At 44.6% G+C, this 17,707-nt stretch overlaps 1 protein-coding gene across 1 annotated transcript in view; it reads left to right on the forward strand.

Moving 5' to 3' along the window:
* Positions 1–205: 205 nt before the first annotated feature.
* The window catches only part of tars1 (threonyl-tRNA synthetase 1), a 43,749-nt gene continuing 26,247 nt past the window's right edge, over positions 206–17,707 (forward strand). Inside the window, exons 1-9 of the mRNA XM_029718116.1 lie at positions 206–392; positions 1,682–1,756; positions 2,425–2,615; positions 6,388–6,511; positions 6,932–7,053; positions 11,127–11,244; positions 15,181–15,245; positions 15,334–15,412; positions 16,435–16,581. Of these exons, the coding sequence (XP_029573976.1) occupies positions 333–392; positions 1,682–1,756; positions 2,425–2,615; positions 6,388–6,511; positions 6,932–7,053; positions 11,127–11,244; positions 15,181–15,245; positions 15,334–15,412; positions 16,435–16,581 (981 nt within the window). The 5' untranslated portion in view covers positions 206–332. The remainder of the gene's footprint in view (positions 393–1,681; positions 1,757–2,424; positions 2,616–6,387; positions 6,512–6,931; positions 7,054–11,126; positions 11,245–15,180; positions 15,246–15,333; positions 15,413–16,434; positions 16,582–17,707) is intronic.

Below are 17,707 nucleotides of genomic sequence, written 5' to 3' on the forward strand. Positions count from 1 at the left end.
TTGTTGTATGTTGTCGAACTGCTTTGCTTTATCTTGGCCAGGTCGCAATTGTAAATGAGAACTTGTTCTCAACTTGCCTACCTGGTTAAATAAAGGTGGAATAAAAAAATAAAAAATAAAAAAATAGGCGGGGTGTATGACTTTGTGGCTGTGCTGAACTACTGACGACGCGAGCCATCATTGGCTCAACGCTGCTGTCAATCAAATCTGCAACGATTGCATCAGTTAGTGACGAAACTACCGCGCAATATCCGGTACGCGATCTATCCGGTGAACCGGTTCAGTTAACACCATATAGAAATATATATATTTACCGGGATAGTCATCGTATAATGGCGGAAAAGAGCATGGTGGAGCAAATGAAGGAGTTGAAAGTTGACGAAGGGAAACAGGTAGCGTGGCTATTGACTAAGTGTCTTTGCGTTCCATCACATATGTAGTCATTGTTGACCTGAAGCTAAGCTAACTAGCTAACTGTTAGCCAAGCTGATACATATGACAGCTAGCTATCGTTAGCATGGGCTTTACTCCTCAATATATATATATATATATATATATATATATATATATATATATATATATATATATATAATCACGGTTTTTCAAATAATTATTCCTTATCTTAAACATTCCCGTTAGCTATTTAATACTCTCTTCGAATTAGCTAGCTGTACTTTGTTAGGCTATTGATTGTAGCGTTAGTAACAGTAGCTAGCTATGGTACTGTCTAATGTCTCCCGTGTGAATTTTATTTTCCTACTATTATTGTATCGTATTCAGTTTTGATGCCCTATATCCCATTTGTTCTATATATGCTCTATTCAGCCCTTGATCGTGACTCATTTCCATTACACAGCTAAGTTGTTGGACGAAGGCGTCTTGGTGAAATACGTTTGTAATGAACTTCTAATGAGCCGAGACCAGGCATTGTCTAGCTCCTACTACATCAATACTTTAAATATATCAATTACGAAATGCCCACCTTGTACCTATGTTTGTCCTCTAGTTGCGTGCCTTTTTATCTGTTTGCTGAAACATAGTTATTCAGTAAACGTTGATGAAATACCACTACCGAGTTTCCTTGTTGAATGAAATGAGCACATGCGCTGAGTTTCCGTTTTTACAGCAACAGCAATGAGCAAACGGTCTGTGGTTGTATTTGATTAACGTTTATTGAAAAACTAGACATTTCAGCTAAGAAAGATACGCAACTACAAAGGACAAACACAGGAGCAACGTGGGCTTGATAATGTAAATGTTTTGAAGGATAGCCCTTTGACTTATCTTTGTAGTCGGAGCTAGATTCCATGCCTTTGGCCAGGTTCATAATGAACGTACCTTTGTTAGAATGACGCCTAGTTTGGACGTTATGTTCTATAATACTCGCCAAACTAACTAGTTATGTCAACAACAGTCTCAACCATGTTTGCACAGCAGGTTTGACTGCTCTGTGTGGCCTAGATAATGTAGTTAAATGCACTGTAACTCTGTGTTGTTTGTGTCGCACTGCTTTGCTTTATCTTGGCCAGGTCGCAGTTGTAAATGAGAACTTGTTCTCAACTAGCTTACCTGGTTAAATAAAGGTGAAATAATAAAATACATATAAATAGTTAGTTATGACTAATGCAGTTATAGTCGATGTTAAGGAGCTAACCACACCCATTATCTGACTTTTGTTCAGGGAGGAGGAGGAGGTAAAGATGGAGAGAAGAAGAAGAAGAAGGCTGCAGCGGGAGATGCTGGTGGGAAGACAGAGGTAAGTGGCAGAGTAGATGGCAGTCATTGTCGCAATCTCTCCTTCTGTCCCTCTCTCCTCCTTCCTCTAGCAGTCCCCTCCACTGTAGATTGAGGGGCTGTCTTGGTACACACAGCTCAAGACTTCTCTCCTTTCCCGTCTAGCTGTCTGTTCACTCACTTACTCTCTCTCCCCCACGCCCGTCCGTTCCCTTACTCTCTCTCCCCCACGCCTGTCGGCTCACTTACTCTCTCTCCCCCACGCCCGTCTGTTCACTCACTCTCTCTCCCCCACGCCCGTCGGCTCACTCACTCTCTCTCCCCCACGCCCGTCGGCTCACTCACTCTCTCTCCCCCACGCCCGTCGGCTCACTCACTCTCTCTCCCCCACGCCCGTCGGCTCACTCACTCTCTCTCCCCACGCCCGTCGGCTCACTCACTCTCTCTCCCCCACGCCCGTCGGCTCACTCACTCTCTCTCCCCCACGCCCGTCGGCTCACTCACTCTCTCTCCCCCACGCCCGTCGGCTCACTCACTCTCTCTCCCCCACGCCCGTCGGCTCACTCACTCTCTCTCCCCCACGCCCGTCGGCTCACTTACTCTCTCTCACTTCTCTCCAACCCCCCTGTCCATTCTCTCTCTCTATTCACCAGACTAAAGGATTCACTCTCTCCGTTCTTCCCCCTCTAGCTGTCCCCTCCTCCTGGGTACATGGAGGAGCGCCTGTCCCTGTACACCAAACTGAAGGAGGAGCATGACGCTCTGATGGCAGAGAGGGCAGAGAAGGACAGTAAACCCATCAAGGTGACTCTGCCAGATGGGAAGGTGGTGGAGGCTGAGTCCTGGAAGACCACACCCTACCAGGTGGCTGCTGGCATCAGGTGAGACAGTCCTCTTACCTACCTTAACCCTACCATAGGGCAGGGCTAGTCCCCTTACCTACCTTAACCCTACCATAGGGCTAGTCCTCTTACCTACCTTAACCCTACCATAGGGCAGGGCTAGTCCCCTTACCTACCTTAACCCTACCATAGGGCTAGTCCTCTTACCTACCTTAACCCTACCATAGGGCAGGGCTAGTCCCCTTACCTACCTTAACCCTACCATAGGGCAGGGCTATATGGCCTAAAAATTACATCTCCATTTCTTCAAACCTATGGGCTTTTCTTGCTAAAGATCAATACACTGCTTTACAAATAATCCAATGAATTGAGCGCTTGTATTCATACCCAGTATAAATATTAACCTTCCACAACCATAAGACCCATAAATAATGTTATTATTTTATCAAAAATGTTGACCTGTATTTTTGCGGTCACTGATCTGGTTTTCAAGTCTGTATATCAAAATGCTCTTTTCTGATTCAAATGTAGCCAGATCCAGAGTTGAAACGGCTTCCTGTCAGAGAGGAAGACGTGATATTTAGTCTCTGTGAGTGGCAGGAGGAGGGGCTTGGGGTCTGTCTGTGAGTGGCAGGAGGAGGGGCTTGGGGTCTGTCTGTGAGTGGCAGGAGGAGGGGCGGCTTGGGGTCTGTCTGTGAGTGGCAGGAGGAGGGGCTTGGGGTCTGTCTGTGAGTGGCAGGAAGAGCAAAGGTGACGAGACCAAAAAAATTCAACTTGATTCTTGCAATACAGGTATTTGGAACATCCTGATAAAACATTTTTAATGAATGAATGTGTTTTAATAAAATCCGCTATACGCACTGAGCCTGTCTAATGCTTTAAGCACACTGTTTGATGGAATAATCTTTCACCTGCTGGCCGTCGCCGATTCTGTTATGAATCTCCTGAAGTTGCCGGTAATAGGCTACACCCAGGGTCTGCAACCTTTTAAATGTGGAGTGCCAATTTACAATGTCTTACCATTTCTACTGATCTCCATGCCAGTTATGATTTCCATTTAAATTATAACATGCTTTTTTGTTCTATTGCCAACTAGGTAAAAAATAGCCCACATATAGCCAACAAATTAAACTTGCCAACAAACTTGCAGCCTTGTACCAACTGTTCTTGCCCGTCAGGCATCAGTGAGCTCTGGACAGAAACAGCTGTATTTTCCCAAGGGATAAAAAATTAATCGGGTATTTTATGACCCTCGGTGGTTATCAAAAGGGAGAAAGCCTGAACAATTTTTCAAAGTCATTGAGTAACTATTGTCATTCTCATTGGATGTAAAAAGAGACTTTTGTTTTCTTGATTTGAGGTGAAGGAAAAACATACTTTGAGAAGCTCCACAGTTCATTAGTGGTGGTGAGTATTTGATTCTCTTAACTATCAGACATCCCAAATAGACACATTTCTACATTTGCGCCCAGGCCAGGTAGCCCAGCCCAGGCCAGGTAGCCCGGTAGTCAGGTAGCCCGGTAGTCAGGTAGCCCAGGCCAGGTAGTCAGGTAGCCCAGGCCAGGTAGTCAGGTAGCCCAGGCCAGGTAGTCAGGTAGCCCAGGCCAGGTAGCCAGGTAGTCAGGTAGCCCAGCCCAGGTAGCCCAGGCCAGGTAGTCAGGTAGCCCAGGCCTACTTCTATCTGTAATCAGTTGAGCGACATTACCCAACATACTTTATTATGCAACATGACTCATTTTAATATTTTGTTTAAACCCCAAAAATCAGCAAAGTTGTTTATAATAGAAAAATATTATCTTTGTCTACATTCAACTGGTAAAAGTTCATTTTGATATATTGTGAAAAATATATAGGGTGTGGTGACTGGCCTGGTATGCTATTCAGTAGGCTTGGCGGTACCCAAGCGTACCGTCCTTCTCGTCCTGGGATTTATGGTTTTACCGGCATGGCGCACAAGGAGTGCAAAAAAGCCTGTTGGGCCTCTATTACAAGAATGCTAACAAAATTAGCACAAATTAATAGAGAAATCACACGCTCTTAGCGAAATGCTAACGATCCAAAACAATTAATTGCGAAGAGGCAAATCCAGCTTTTTTAAAGTTATAGAGCATTAGCTAGTAGCTACCGAATGTCATTTTCGGTGAGTGTGGACATTTATACAAGCGAAAGTGAACAAGAGAAATTGTGCAAATGAACAAAGTTGTGATGGATGCTTTTCTGAAGGAAGAGCAGCATGTGTACATGGAACAGATGGGAGAAGAACCGAGCAGAGGGGGGAAATAAAAGCTAGCAGGAAGCTCAGGGGAAAAAATGGCAGCTCTACAGAACTCATCCACAGATGTTACTTCTGGCAGATATCTGATGGTAAACATCTTAGTCGTGAATTACATACAAGTGTAAGTTCATCACCTCAATTGCACCTTACAACAGAGCCTTGCTGATAGATGTGGAACGTTATGGTCTCACCAGCTCCAGCTGTCTCCTGTTGTGCTATTTACAAATACGTGACTGGCTCAACTGTTCTGGGGAACTATGGTGAGCTTCATAATGTAACAGATGAAATTAACACAATCTCCTAACGTATTATCTCCTAATGGATTGCACGAGTTGACTACAGGTATTAACTTAAAAAGTAGGTAAAATATTCAAATGTATTGGGGGAGAAACTTCAACGAAGTAGTTTTGACGGTATCGAAAAACCATGCCGTGGCTTTTTTCAAATACCCTATATACGGTATACTGACCACTACTGTTCACCTGGTGTTGACCTTTAAGACATTCCTAATTACATGTTATGAAATATTGTGATCATGAAATCTTAAAGATTTGAATATCTGTGGAGGGCGTGGCGTCCGGAGCGGCCTCTGTGGAGGGCGTGGCGTCCGGCGCGGCCTCTGTGGAGGGCGTGGCGTCCGGAGCGGTCTAAAGCAATAATAGAAATGATTGTGTTCAGCCAATCGTTTCCTTTCAAATGGCTATCCATGTTTTGACAGACTTTGACATACTTTTCCTAATGTGTTCAGTCTCCCTAAAAAGCTGATCATTTCATGTAACATCCAAAACGTTTCTTATTAGCTTTATTTCGCCAACATGCCAATATTGAAATCTTTCTTGGGTATACAGTGCATTCGGAAAGTATTCAGACCCCTTATTACATATTTTGTTACGGTACAGCCTTAATTTAAAACGGATTAGATTATATTTTTCCTCATCAGTCTACACACCACACCCCATAATGACATCTTTGAAATGCAATTGAAAGGCCATAATGTGTTATTCCAGCCCATGTGCAATTTAGATTTTGGCCACTAGATGGCAGCAGTGTACATGCAACGTTTTAGACTGATCCAATGAACCACTGCATTTCTGTTCAAAATGTTGTATCCAGACAGCCCAAATGTGCCTAATTTGTTTAATAACTTTTCAAGTTCATAACTGTGCACTCTCCTCAAACAATAGCATGGTATTCTTTCACTGTAATAGCTACTGTAAATTGGACAGTGCAGTTAAAATAACAAGAATTTAAGTCTATGTCCTGGGAAATGTTCTTGTTACTAACAACCTCATGCTAATCACATTAGCCTACGTTAGCGCAACCATCCCGTGGGGGACCCACCGATCCTGAAGAACCACTAAACTGTCCCTGTATTCTAATGATGACTGTAATAACACTAAACTGTCCCTGTATTTAGGCTCTCGCAGACAACCTGGACAGGCCTCTATTATAACAGATACATTTTAATAGTTATGTGTGTGTGTGTGTGTGTGTGTGTGTGTGTGTCTCTGTCTCTTTCTTTTAAAATGTATATAGTCAGGGTCTAGCTGACGCCACAGTGATAGCCAAGGTGAACAGCTCTGTGTGGGACCTGGACCGACCTCTAGAGGATAACTGTAGTCTGCAGCTACTGAAGTTTGATGACGACGAGGCTAAAGCTGTAAGTACAAACTCCAGATCTTTTAAAGACTTTCAGGGACAGTTTCTCCTGGGTTTAATCCATGTCTGGGAAACTGGCCTTAAGTATTTTAAAGTAATGCTATTTGGATTAAACCTTCGAGATAAAGACGCTAACTTTTGGTTCTTAACCAAACCTAGCTAGTGATTTTTAACTGTTAGATTATAAAAAGTAGTTAATTAATGTCATTATTTGCCAATGAACTATGTTTTTAAGTTACAGTGGAACTTTGAAACCAATATATCTTCCCTCGCCATCCTCCCCGCTCTCTTCCCTCGCCATCCTCCCCGCTCTCTTCCCTCGCCATCCTCCCCGCTCTCTTCCCTCGCCATCCTCCCCGCTCTCTTCCCTCGCCATCCTCCCCGCTCTCTTCCCTCGCCATCCTTTCCTCCTCCTCGTCAGGTGTACTGGCACTCCAGTGCCCACGTAATGGGTGAGGCGATGGAGCGGGTCTACGGAGGCTGTTTGTGTTACGGTCCGCCCATCGAGAACGGCTTCTACTACGACATGTTCCTGGACCAAGAGTGAGTAACGCCTCGTCTCATTGGCCAGTTTCAGCCGGGTAAAGACTTGTTTTATTGGTCTAGCTGGCTGACAGGGAATGAGTAGTAAGCGTGAGCGGACCAGGAAGAATGTTCCGGTGTTTAGATGATATGTTCATCCAACACCAATGTACTTTCAACATCTAAATTGACACAGTGTTGGGGTCAATTCAGGATATTCATTGAAATAAAATTTAATAGAAAACCAATTCCTAGAAATCCAATTTAAATGTAACTTCCTGAATTGACAGAACTGACTCTTCACTCTGGTGATGTTGATGCCAGTTGGCTTGGCAAGCAGGCACGTATTATTGGAAGATGTTGTAATGTAGACCCCGAGTGGCGCAGCGGCGTAAGGCACTGCAGTGCTTGAGGCGTCACTACAGATCCGGGTTCGATCCCGGCTGTGTCGCTGCCGGCCGCAACCGGGAGACCGTGACGGCGATGCACAATTGGCCCAGCGTCGTCTGGGTTTGGCCGGCCCGGGAGGTCCTTGTCCCATCGCGCTCTAGCGATTCCTTGTGGCAGGGCGGTCGCACGGACGCTGACACAGTTGCACGCACGCTGACACGGGCGCCAGCTGTATGGTGTTTCCTCCGATACATTAGTGTCAAGAAGCAGTGTGGCTTGGCGTGGTCGTGTTTCGGCATGGCTCTCGACGTTCGCCTCTCCCCAGTCCGTACGGAAGTAGCAGTGATGGGACAAGACTGTAACGAGGGGCGTAAAAATACAATTTTAAATAAACAAAAAAAATAGACCCAGGTTTCTGTGGAACCTCGGTCTGTAAAAAAAAGTGGTCAGATGAAGCAGATGCTAAACTACAGGACTGTTTTGCTATCACAGACTGGAACATGTTCCGGGATTTTTCCGATGGCATTGAGGATTACACCACATCAGTCACTGGCTTTATCAATAAGTGCATCGAGGACGTCGTCCCCACAGTGACTGTACGTACATACCCCAACCAGAAGCCATGGATTACAGGCAACATTCGCACTGAGCTAAAGGGTAGAGGTGCTGCTTTCAAGGAGTGGGACTTCAATCCGGAAGCTTACAAGAAATCCCGCTATGCCCTCCGACGAACCATCAAACAGGCAAAGCGGCAATACAGGACTAAGATCGAATCGTACTACACCGGCTCTGACGCTCGTCGGATGTGGCAGGGCTTGCAAACTATTACAGACTACAAAGGGAAGCACAGTCGAGAGCTGCCCAGAGACACGAGCCTACCAGACGAGCTAAATAACTTCTATACTCACTTTGAGGAAAGCAACACTGAAACATGCACTGTTCCGGGACGACTGTGTGATCACGCTCTCAGTAGCCGACGTGAGTAAGACACAGGTCAACATTCACAAGGCTGCGGGGCCAGACGGATTACCAGGACGTGTTGTGCGTTGACCCACTGGCTTCACTGACATTTTCAACCTCTCCCTGACCAAGTCTGTAATACCAACATGTTTCAAGCAGACCACCTTAGTCCCTGTGCCCAAGAACAGTAAGATAACCTGCCTAAATGACTACCGACCCGTAACACTCACATCTGTAGTCATGAAGTGATTTGAAAGGCTGGTCATGGCTCACATCAACATCATCATCCCAGAAACCCTAGACCCACTCCAATTTGTATACCACACCAAGAGATCCACAGATGATGCAATCTCTATTGCGCTCCACACTGCCCTTTCCCACCTGGACAAAAGGAACACCTATGTGAGAATGTTATTCATTGACTACAGCTCAGCGTTCAACACCATAGTAACTTCAAAGCTCATCACTAAGCCAAGGAGCCTGGGACTAAACACCTCCCTCTGCAACTGGATCCTGGACTTCCTGACGGGCCGCCCCCACGTGATGAGGGTAGGCAGCAACACGTCCGCCACGCTGATCATCAACACGGGCCCCTCAGGGGTGCGTGTTCAGTCCCCTCCTGTACTCCATTCACGCATGACTGCATGGCCAGGCACGACTCCAACACCACCATTAAGTTTACCGACGACACAACAGTGGTAGACCTGATCACCAACAACGACGAGACAGCCTATAGGGAGGAGGTCAGAGACCTGGCCGTGAGGTGCCAGGACAACAACCTTTTCCTCAATGTGATCAAGACAAAGGAGGTGTTTGTGGACTACTGGAAAAGGAGGACCGTTTTATCGACAGGGCTATAGTGGAGCAGGTTGAAAGCTTCAAGTTCCTTGGTGTCTACGTCAACAAAGTAACATGGTCCAAGCAGATCAAGACAGTTGTGAAGAGGGCACGACAAAACCTAATCCCCCTCAGGAGACTCAGATCCTCAAAAGGTTCTACAGCTGTACCATTGAGAGCATCCTGACCGGTTGCATCACTGCCTGGTATGGCAACTGCTCGGCCTCTGACCGCAAGGCACTACAGAGGGTAGTGCGTATGGCCCAGTACATCACTGGGACCAAGCTTCCTGCCATCCAGGACCTCTTTACCAGGCGGTGTCAGGAAGGCCCTAAAGATTTTCAGACTCCATCCACCATAGTCATAGACTGTTTTCTCTGCTACCACACGGCAATGCCAAATCTAGGTCCAAGAGGCTTCTAAACAGCTTCTACCACCAAGCCATGAGACTCCTGAACATATAGTCAAAAGGCTACCCATACTTTTTGCATTGCCCTCCCCTCTGGAATGCTGCTGCTACTGTCTTATCTATGCATAGTTGCTTTAACTCTACCTACATGTACGTAATTACCTCGACAACGGTGCCCCCCACACATTGACTCTGTACCGGTACCCCCCTGTATATAGCCTCCACAATGACTGTACCGGTACCCCCTGTATATAGCCTCCACAATGACTCTGTACCGGTACCCCCTGTATGTATATGTGTGTGTATATATATATATATATATATATCTCCTCCACATTGACGCTATACCGGAAAATGTATTCCCACCGAAAACTTCCGGTGAATTTACTAAATTACTCATCATAAATGTTGACAAAATACATAAGTTCTTTTAAGAATTATAGATACAGAACTCCTTTATGCAATCGCTATGTCAGATTTTAAAATACCTTTTCGGTGAAAGCACATTTTGCAATATTCTGAGTACATAGCTCAGCCATCACGGTGAGCTATTTTGACACCCGCCATGTTCGGGGCACACTAAACTCAGAATTAGTATTAGAAAAATTGTATTACCTTTGCTGATCTTCGTCAGAATGCACTCCCAGGACTGCTACTTCCACAAGAAATGTTGTTTTTGTTCCAAATAATCCATAGTTATGTCCAAATACCTCCGTTTTGTTCGTGCGTTCAGGTCACTATCCAAAGGGTAACGTGCGAGCGCAATTCGAGACAAAAAAATTCTAAATGTTCTATTACCGTACTTAGAAGCATGTCAAACTCTGTTTAAAATCAATTTTTATTGTATTTTTTTCGTAAAATAGCGATAATATTCCAACCGGACAATAGTGTATTCATTCAAAGAGGAAAAGAATAAACAGCGTGGTCGCGTGAACGTGCATCTCCAATCTCTTTGTCACTAGGCAGACCACTGACAAACTGAGCTACTATACTCTGCCCAGAGACAGGAGACGCCTCAATCCACTTTCTGAAGGCTTTAGAAGCCTTTGAAAGTGCTACGTAACCCCACAGATACTGTAGTTTCAATAGAGAATCAAAAGAACTACAAATTCTCACAGGCCACTTCCTGCTTGGAATTTTCTCAGGTTTTTGCCTGCCATATGAGTTCTGTTATACTCAGACACCATTCAAACAGTTTTAGAAACTTCAGAGTGTTTTCTATCCAAATCTACTAATAATATGCATATTCTAGTTTCTGGGCCAGAGAAGTAGGCCGTTTAATTTGGGTACGTTTTTCATCCGGCCGTGAAAATATTGCCCCCTATAGCGAAGAGGTTAACGAACTCCGTTTTACAAGACAAGTTAGGGCACCTGGAGGTTTGGGGGACAAAAGTCCCCAAGTCTACCACTAGTTCTCTCTGCCAGCCAGCACTCCATTTCTTCAATCCCAGTACTCACTCAGTCTCTTCCTCTGCCTCCTCTTCTTCCCCCTTTCCAGGGGAGTGTCCAGTAATGACTTCCCCTGCTTGGAGAACTTGTGTAAGAAGATCATCAAGGAGAAGCAGCCCTTCGAGAGGCTGGAGATCAAGAAGGAGACTCTCCTGGAGATGTTCAAGGTAGATCTCTCTCTCTCTCTCTCAAGGGGCATTATTGGGAAACATGTTTACATTGCCCAAGCCAGTGAACTAGAAAATAAACAATTCAATTTTAAAAGTAAACATTACACTAACAAAAGTTACAAAGAATGAAGACATTTCAAATGTCATAATGTGCAGATAGTTAAAGTACAAAAGGGAAAATAAATAAACATAAATATGGGTTGTATTTACAATGGTGTTTGTTCTTCACTGGTTGACCTTTTCTTGTGGTAACAGGTCACAAATCTTGCTGCTGTAAATGGCACACTGTGGTATTTCACCCAGTAGATATGGGAGTTTATCAAAATTGGATTTGTTTTCGAATTCTTTGTAGGTCTGTGTAATCTGAGGGAAATATGTGTCTCTAATATGGTCATACATTTGGCAGGAGGTTAGGAAGTGCAGCTCAGTTTCCACCTCATTTTGTGGGCAGTGTTGCACATAGCATGTCTTCTCTTGAGACCCAGGTCTGCCTTCGACCTTTCTCAATAGCAAGGCTATGCTCACTGAGTCTATACATAGTCAAAGCTTTCCTTAACTTAAGGTCAGTCACCGTGGTCAGGTATTCTGCCACTGTGTACTCTCTGTTTAGGGCCAAATAGCATTCTAGTTCGCTCTGTTTTTTTGTTTGTTCTGTCCAATGTGCGAAATAATTATCTTTTTATATTCTCATGATTTGGTTGGGTCTAATTGTGTTGCTGTCCTGGGGCTCTGTGGGGTGTGTTTGTGAACAGAGCCCCAGGACCAGCTTGCTTCGGGGACTCTTCTCCAGGTTCATCTCTCTGTAGGTGATGGCTTTGTTATGGAAGGTTTGGGAATTGCTTCCTTTTAGGTGGTTGTAGAATATAACGGCTCTTTTCTGGATTTTGATAATTAGCGGTATCGGCCTAATTCGGCTCTGCATGCATTATTTGGTGTTTTACATTGTACACGGAGGATATTTTTGCAGAATTCTGCATGCAGAGTCTCAATTTGGTGTTTGTCCCATTTAGTAAATTCTTGGTTGGTGAGTGGACCCCAGACCTCACAACCATAAAGGGCAATGGGTTCTATAACTGATTCAAGTATTTTTAGCCAGACGCTGCAGACTGTTCTTGCGAATTCGTATGTATGAATGTTGAAGAGGGTGGGGCTTAAGCTGCATCCCTGTCTCACCCCACGGCCCTGTGGGAATACATTTTTTGTTGTTGTCAATGTTAACCGTGCACTTGTTGTTTGTGTAAATTGATTTTATGTCATAGGTTTTCCCCACAACACCACTTTGTATAGCAGACCCTCAGGCCAAATTGAGTCAAAAGCTTTTTTTGAAATCAACAACGCATGAGAAGACTTGCCTTTTTGTTTTAGTTTGTTTGTCAATTAGGGTGTGCAGGGTGAATATGTGGTCTGTCGTACGGTAATTTGGTAAAAAGCCAATTTGATATTTGCTCAGCACATTGTTTTCACTGATAATGATAATGCAGAGGATTTTCCCAAGGTTGCTGTTGACTCATATCCCACGGTAGTTATTGGGGTCAAATTTGTCTCTACTTCTGTGGATTGGGGTGATCAGTCCTTGGTTCCAAATATTGGGGAAGATGTCAGAGCTGAGGATGATGTTAACCTCTCTAGGGGGTGTGGAACGCCACCGTCCCACCTGGCCAACATCCAGTGAAATTGCAGAGCGCCAAATTCAAAAACAGAAATACTCTTTATAAAAATTCATAAAATGTACAAGTGTTATACATAAACTTCTTGTTAATCCAACCACGGTGTCAGATTTCAAAAAGACTTTACGGTGAAATCAAACCATGCGATTATCTGAGAACAGGACCCAGCAGACAAATCATTACAAACAGTTAGCAGCCAAGTAGAGGAGTTACACAAGTCAGAAATAGTGATAAAATGAATCACTTACCTTTGATGAACTTCATATGGTTGCACTCACAAGACTCCCATTTACTCAATAAATGTTTGTTTTGTTCGATAAAGTCCCTCTTTAAATCCAAAAACCTCCCTTTTGTTCGCGTTTTGTTCAGTAATCCACAGGCTCAAAGGCAGTCACAACAGACGGACCGAAAATCCAAAAAGCATCAGTAAAGTTCGTAGAAACATGTCAAACGATGTTTATAATCAATCCTCAGGTTGTTTTTAGTCATAATAATCAATAACATTTCAACCGGACAAAAGCTTCATCAATATAAAAAGAAAACAAGAAAGGTGTGCTCTTGGTCGCACGCATGAAAAACCTCTGGGACACTGCAGGGTCCACTCATTCAGAGTGGTCTTACTCCCTCATTTTACAGAATACAAGCCTGAAATAATTTCTAAAGACTGTTGACATCTAGTGGAAGCCATAGGAAGTGCAATTTGAGTCCTAAGTCAATGGACACTGTAATGGCATTCAATAGAAAACTACAAAAATAAAAAAAAATCCCACTTCCTGGATGGATTTTCATCAGGTTTTCGCCTGCCATATCAGTTCTGTTATACTCACAGACATTATTTTAACGGTTTTGGAAACTTTAGTGTTTTCTATCCAAATCTACCAATTATATGCATATCCTAGCTTCTGGGCCTGAGTAGCAGGCAGTTTACTTTGGGCACGCTTTTCATCCTGAGGTGAAAATAGTGCCCCCCTACCCTAGTGAGGTTAAAGAGTTTTAGTATAGCCAATTGGAATTTGTGGTCTGTATATTTTATCATTTCATATAGGATACCATCAACACCACAGGCCTTTTTGGGTTGAAGGGTTTATATTTTGTCCTGTAGTTAATTCAATGTAATTGGAGAATCCAGTGTAAATGTGATTTGAGAATCTTTCTTTCTCAAATTGAAATGCAAGCTGCTTTATTGGCATGAAAAACATTCTATCAATATTGCCAAAGCAACAATTTATATAATATACATTGTAATAAAATGAAGTATCATAATATAAAATGGTAGTTTCTCTCTCTTCCTGTCTGGTCTCTCTGTTCTCTCTCTCTCTTCCTGTCTGGTCTCTCTGTTCTCTCTCTCTCTTCCTGTCTGGTCTCTCTGTTCTCTCTTCTCTCTCTTCCTGTCTGGTCTCTCTGTTCTCTCTTCTCTCTCTTCCTGTCTGGTCTCTCTGTTCTCTCTTCTCTCTCTTCCTGTCTGGTCTCTCTGTTCTCTCTTCTCTCTCTTCCTGTCTGGTCTCTCTGTTCCTGTTCTCTCTTCTCTCTCTTCCTGTCTGGTCTCTCTGTTCTCTCTTCTCTCTCTTCCTGTCTGGTCTCTCTGTTCTCTCTTCTCTCTCTTCCTGTCTGGTCTCTCTGTTCTCTCTTCTCTCTCTTCCTGTCTGGTCTCTCTGTTCTCTCTTCTCTCTCTTCCTGTCTGGTCTCTCTGTTCTCTCTTCTCTCTCTTCCTGTCTGGTCTCTCTGTTCTCTCTTCTCTCTCTTCCCGTCTGGTCTCTCTGTTCTCTCTTCTCTCTCTTCCCGTCTGGTCTCTCTGTTCTCTCTTCTCTCTCTTCCCGTCTGGTTCTCTCTGTTCTCTCTTCTCTCTCTTCCCGTCTGGTCTCTCTGTTCTCTCTTCTCTCTCTTCCCGTCTGGTCTCTCTGTTCTCTCTTCTCTCTCTTCCCGTCTGGTCTCTCTGTTCTCTCTTCTCTCTCTTCCCGTCTGGTCTCTCTGTTCTCTCTTCTCTCTCTTCCCGTCTGGTCTCTCTGTTCTCTCTTCTCTCTCTTCCCGTCTGGTCTCTGTCTTTGTTCTCTCTTCTCTCTCTTCCCGTCTGGTCTCTGTCTTTGTTCTCTCTTCTCTCTCTTCCCGTCTGGTCTCTGTCTTTGTTCTCTCTTCTCTCTCTTCCCGTCTGGTCTCTGTCTTTGTTCTCTCTCTCTTCCTGTCTGGTGTCTCTCTGTTCTCTGTCATACGTAGTGTGATTTATTTCTGCTGTTCCACTACTGATCTGAACATCTCTCTCTCTCTGCAGTACAACAAATTTAAGTGCCGGATCTTGAATGAGAAGGTGACCACTCCAACCACTACTGTGTACAGGTGAGTTGCATCCCGACCCGGTCGTTATGGAATGGGTGTTTGGGCCGATCCAGGTTCCCTGTGTATTTATCCTGTCTGTGCTGACTAGGTGTGGTCCGCTGATTGACCTGTGCCGAGGACCCCATGTCCGACACACTGGAAAGATCAAGGCCCTGAAGATCCACAAGGTAAAGCCTCACTCACACTTCTGGGTTTTGTCTCCGCTGTGTTTTCTGGGGGTTTTGTCTCCGCTGTGTTTTCTGGGGGTTTTGTCTCTGCTGTGTTTTCTAGGGGTTTTGTCTCCGCTGTGTTTTCTCGGGGTTTTGTCTCCGCTGTGTTTTCTGGGGATTTTTGTCTCCGCTATGTTTTGGTACTTATAGTTTCTTCTGAAGGATCTTTATTTTAATTCTCTTGATGGGTCTCTGAAGTCGTCCCAGTTTTAAATGTCCTTCCACTCTAAGGTTTCCTTGACCACTTTTACACTCCAACATCCCGATGTTATTCGGGATTCAAGTATTCTATCATGAAGTTGTCTCGTAAAAACATCATATCCCGTTTTACAAAAAACCCGAACCAGCTCCTTTCCCAGTTATGAGAGAGCTGAAGGAGATTCCTGGGATATGCTGATCTTAGATTAGATACCTTGACGTGTCTTATCCCATTTCCTGTTTGTTGTGGTCTCCCAGGGTCAGTTTTGTATCACCTTTTTGAAGTTCAGGTTTCCTTCAGCCAGATTTAAACGGCATGGTTTCCCTAATCGTCGTGGGAGGGGAACACCATGCCCTCAAGTTTACTGCGTTTCCGCCGCCATTTGTCCCAGAATCCATTTTAGACACTGAAAGATCCCTTAATGTTAAACAAACAAATATCCTGTTTCCATCACAGCTGTCAATTTATTTTTATTTATTCGATATGACTTGCATAAAAACTGTGGATAGAAACGTGGTTAGTATTTCACTTTCAAAATATTCATCCAAGATTAACTGAAATACTATCAGAAAGATGTTAGATTGTTTTTACTGCTTTTAAGTTCCAGTCATTTGGAAATTGGGCACATATAATCTCTACGTACTGGGAGGACAAGGTTGACATGGAGTGTGTTTAACCTCTCCCAGTATGCTCCTCCTGTTTCTAACCTCCAGTATGCTCCTCTCTCCTCCTGTTTCTAACCTCCAGTATGCTCCTCTCTCCTCCTGTTTCTAATCTCCAGAACTCCTCTACCTACTGGGAAGGAAAGGCTGACATGGAGACTCTTCAGAGGATCTACGGGATTTCCTTCCCTGATCCCAAGATGCTCAAGGAGTGGGAACGCTTCCAGGAGGAGGCCAAGAACAGGGACCACCGTAAACTGGGACGGGTACGGGACTGTTATTCAATCACTCACATGCTTCATGAACAACAGGTGGAGACTAACAGTGAAATGCTTCTTTAACGACAGGTGTGGACTAACAGTGAAATGCTTCATGAACAACAGGTGTAGACTAACAGTGAAATGCTTCATGAACAACAGGTGTGGACTAACAGTGAAATGCTTCATGAACAACAGGTGTGGACTAACAGTGAAATGCTGACTTACAGACCCTTCCCAACAATGTAGAGAGAAGAATGTAATATAAAGATGATAACACAAGGAATAAATACACAATGAGGAACAATAACATGGCTTTATACCCTGGGTTACCAGGTAGTAACATGGCTATATACCCTGGGTTACCAGGTAGTAACATGGCTTTATACCCTGGGTTACCAGGTAGTAACATGGCTATATACCCTGGGTTACCAGGTAGTAACATGGCTATATACCCTGGGTTACCAGGTAGTAACATGGCTATATACCCTGGGTTACCAGGTAGTAACATGGCTTTATACCCTGGGTTACCGGGTAATAACATGGCTATATACCCTGGGTTACCGGGTAGTAACACGGCTATGTACCCTGGGTTACCGGGTAGTAACACGGCTATATACCCTGGGTTACCGGGTAGTAACACGGCTATGTACCCTGGGTTACCGGGTAGTAACACGGCTATGTACCCCGGGTTACCGGGTAGTAACACGGCTATGTACCCCGGGTTACCGGGTAGTAACACGGCTATGTACCCCGGGTTACCGGGTAGTAACACGGCTATGTACCCCGGGTTACCGGGTAGTAACACGGCTATGTACCCCGGGTTACCGGGTAGTAACACGGCTATGTACCCCGGGTTACCGGGTAGTAACACGGCTATGTACCCCGGGTTACCGGGTAGTAACACGGCTATGTACCCCGGGTTACCGGGTAGTAACACGGCTATGTACCCCGGGTTACCGGGTAGTAACACGGCTATGTACCCCGGGTTACCGGGTAGTAACACGGCTATGTACACGGCTATGTACCCTGGGTAATAACACGGCTATGTACACGGCTATGTACCCCGGGTTACCGGGTAGTAACACGGCTATGTACCCTGGGTAATAACACGGCTATGTACCCCGGGTTACCG

The sequence above is a fragment of the Salmo trutta genome, chromosome 27, assembly GCF_901001165.1.
Source record: "Salmo trutta chromosome 27, fSalTru1.1, whole genome shotgun sequence".
In the NCBI taxonomy this organism is placed as follows: Eukaryota; Metazoa; Chordata; class Actinopteri; order Salmoniformes; family Salmonidae; genus Salmo; species Salmo trutta.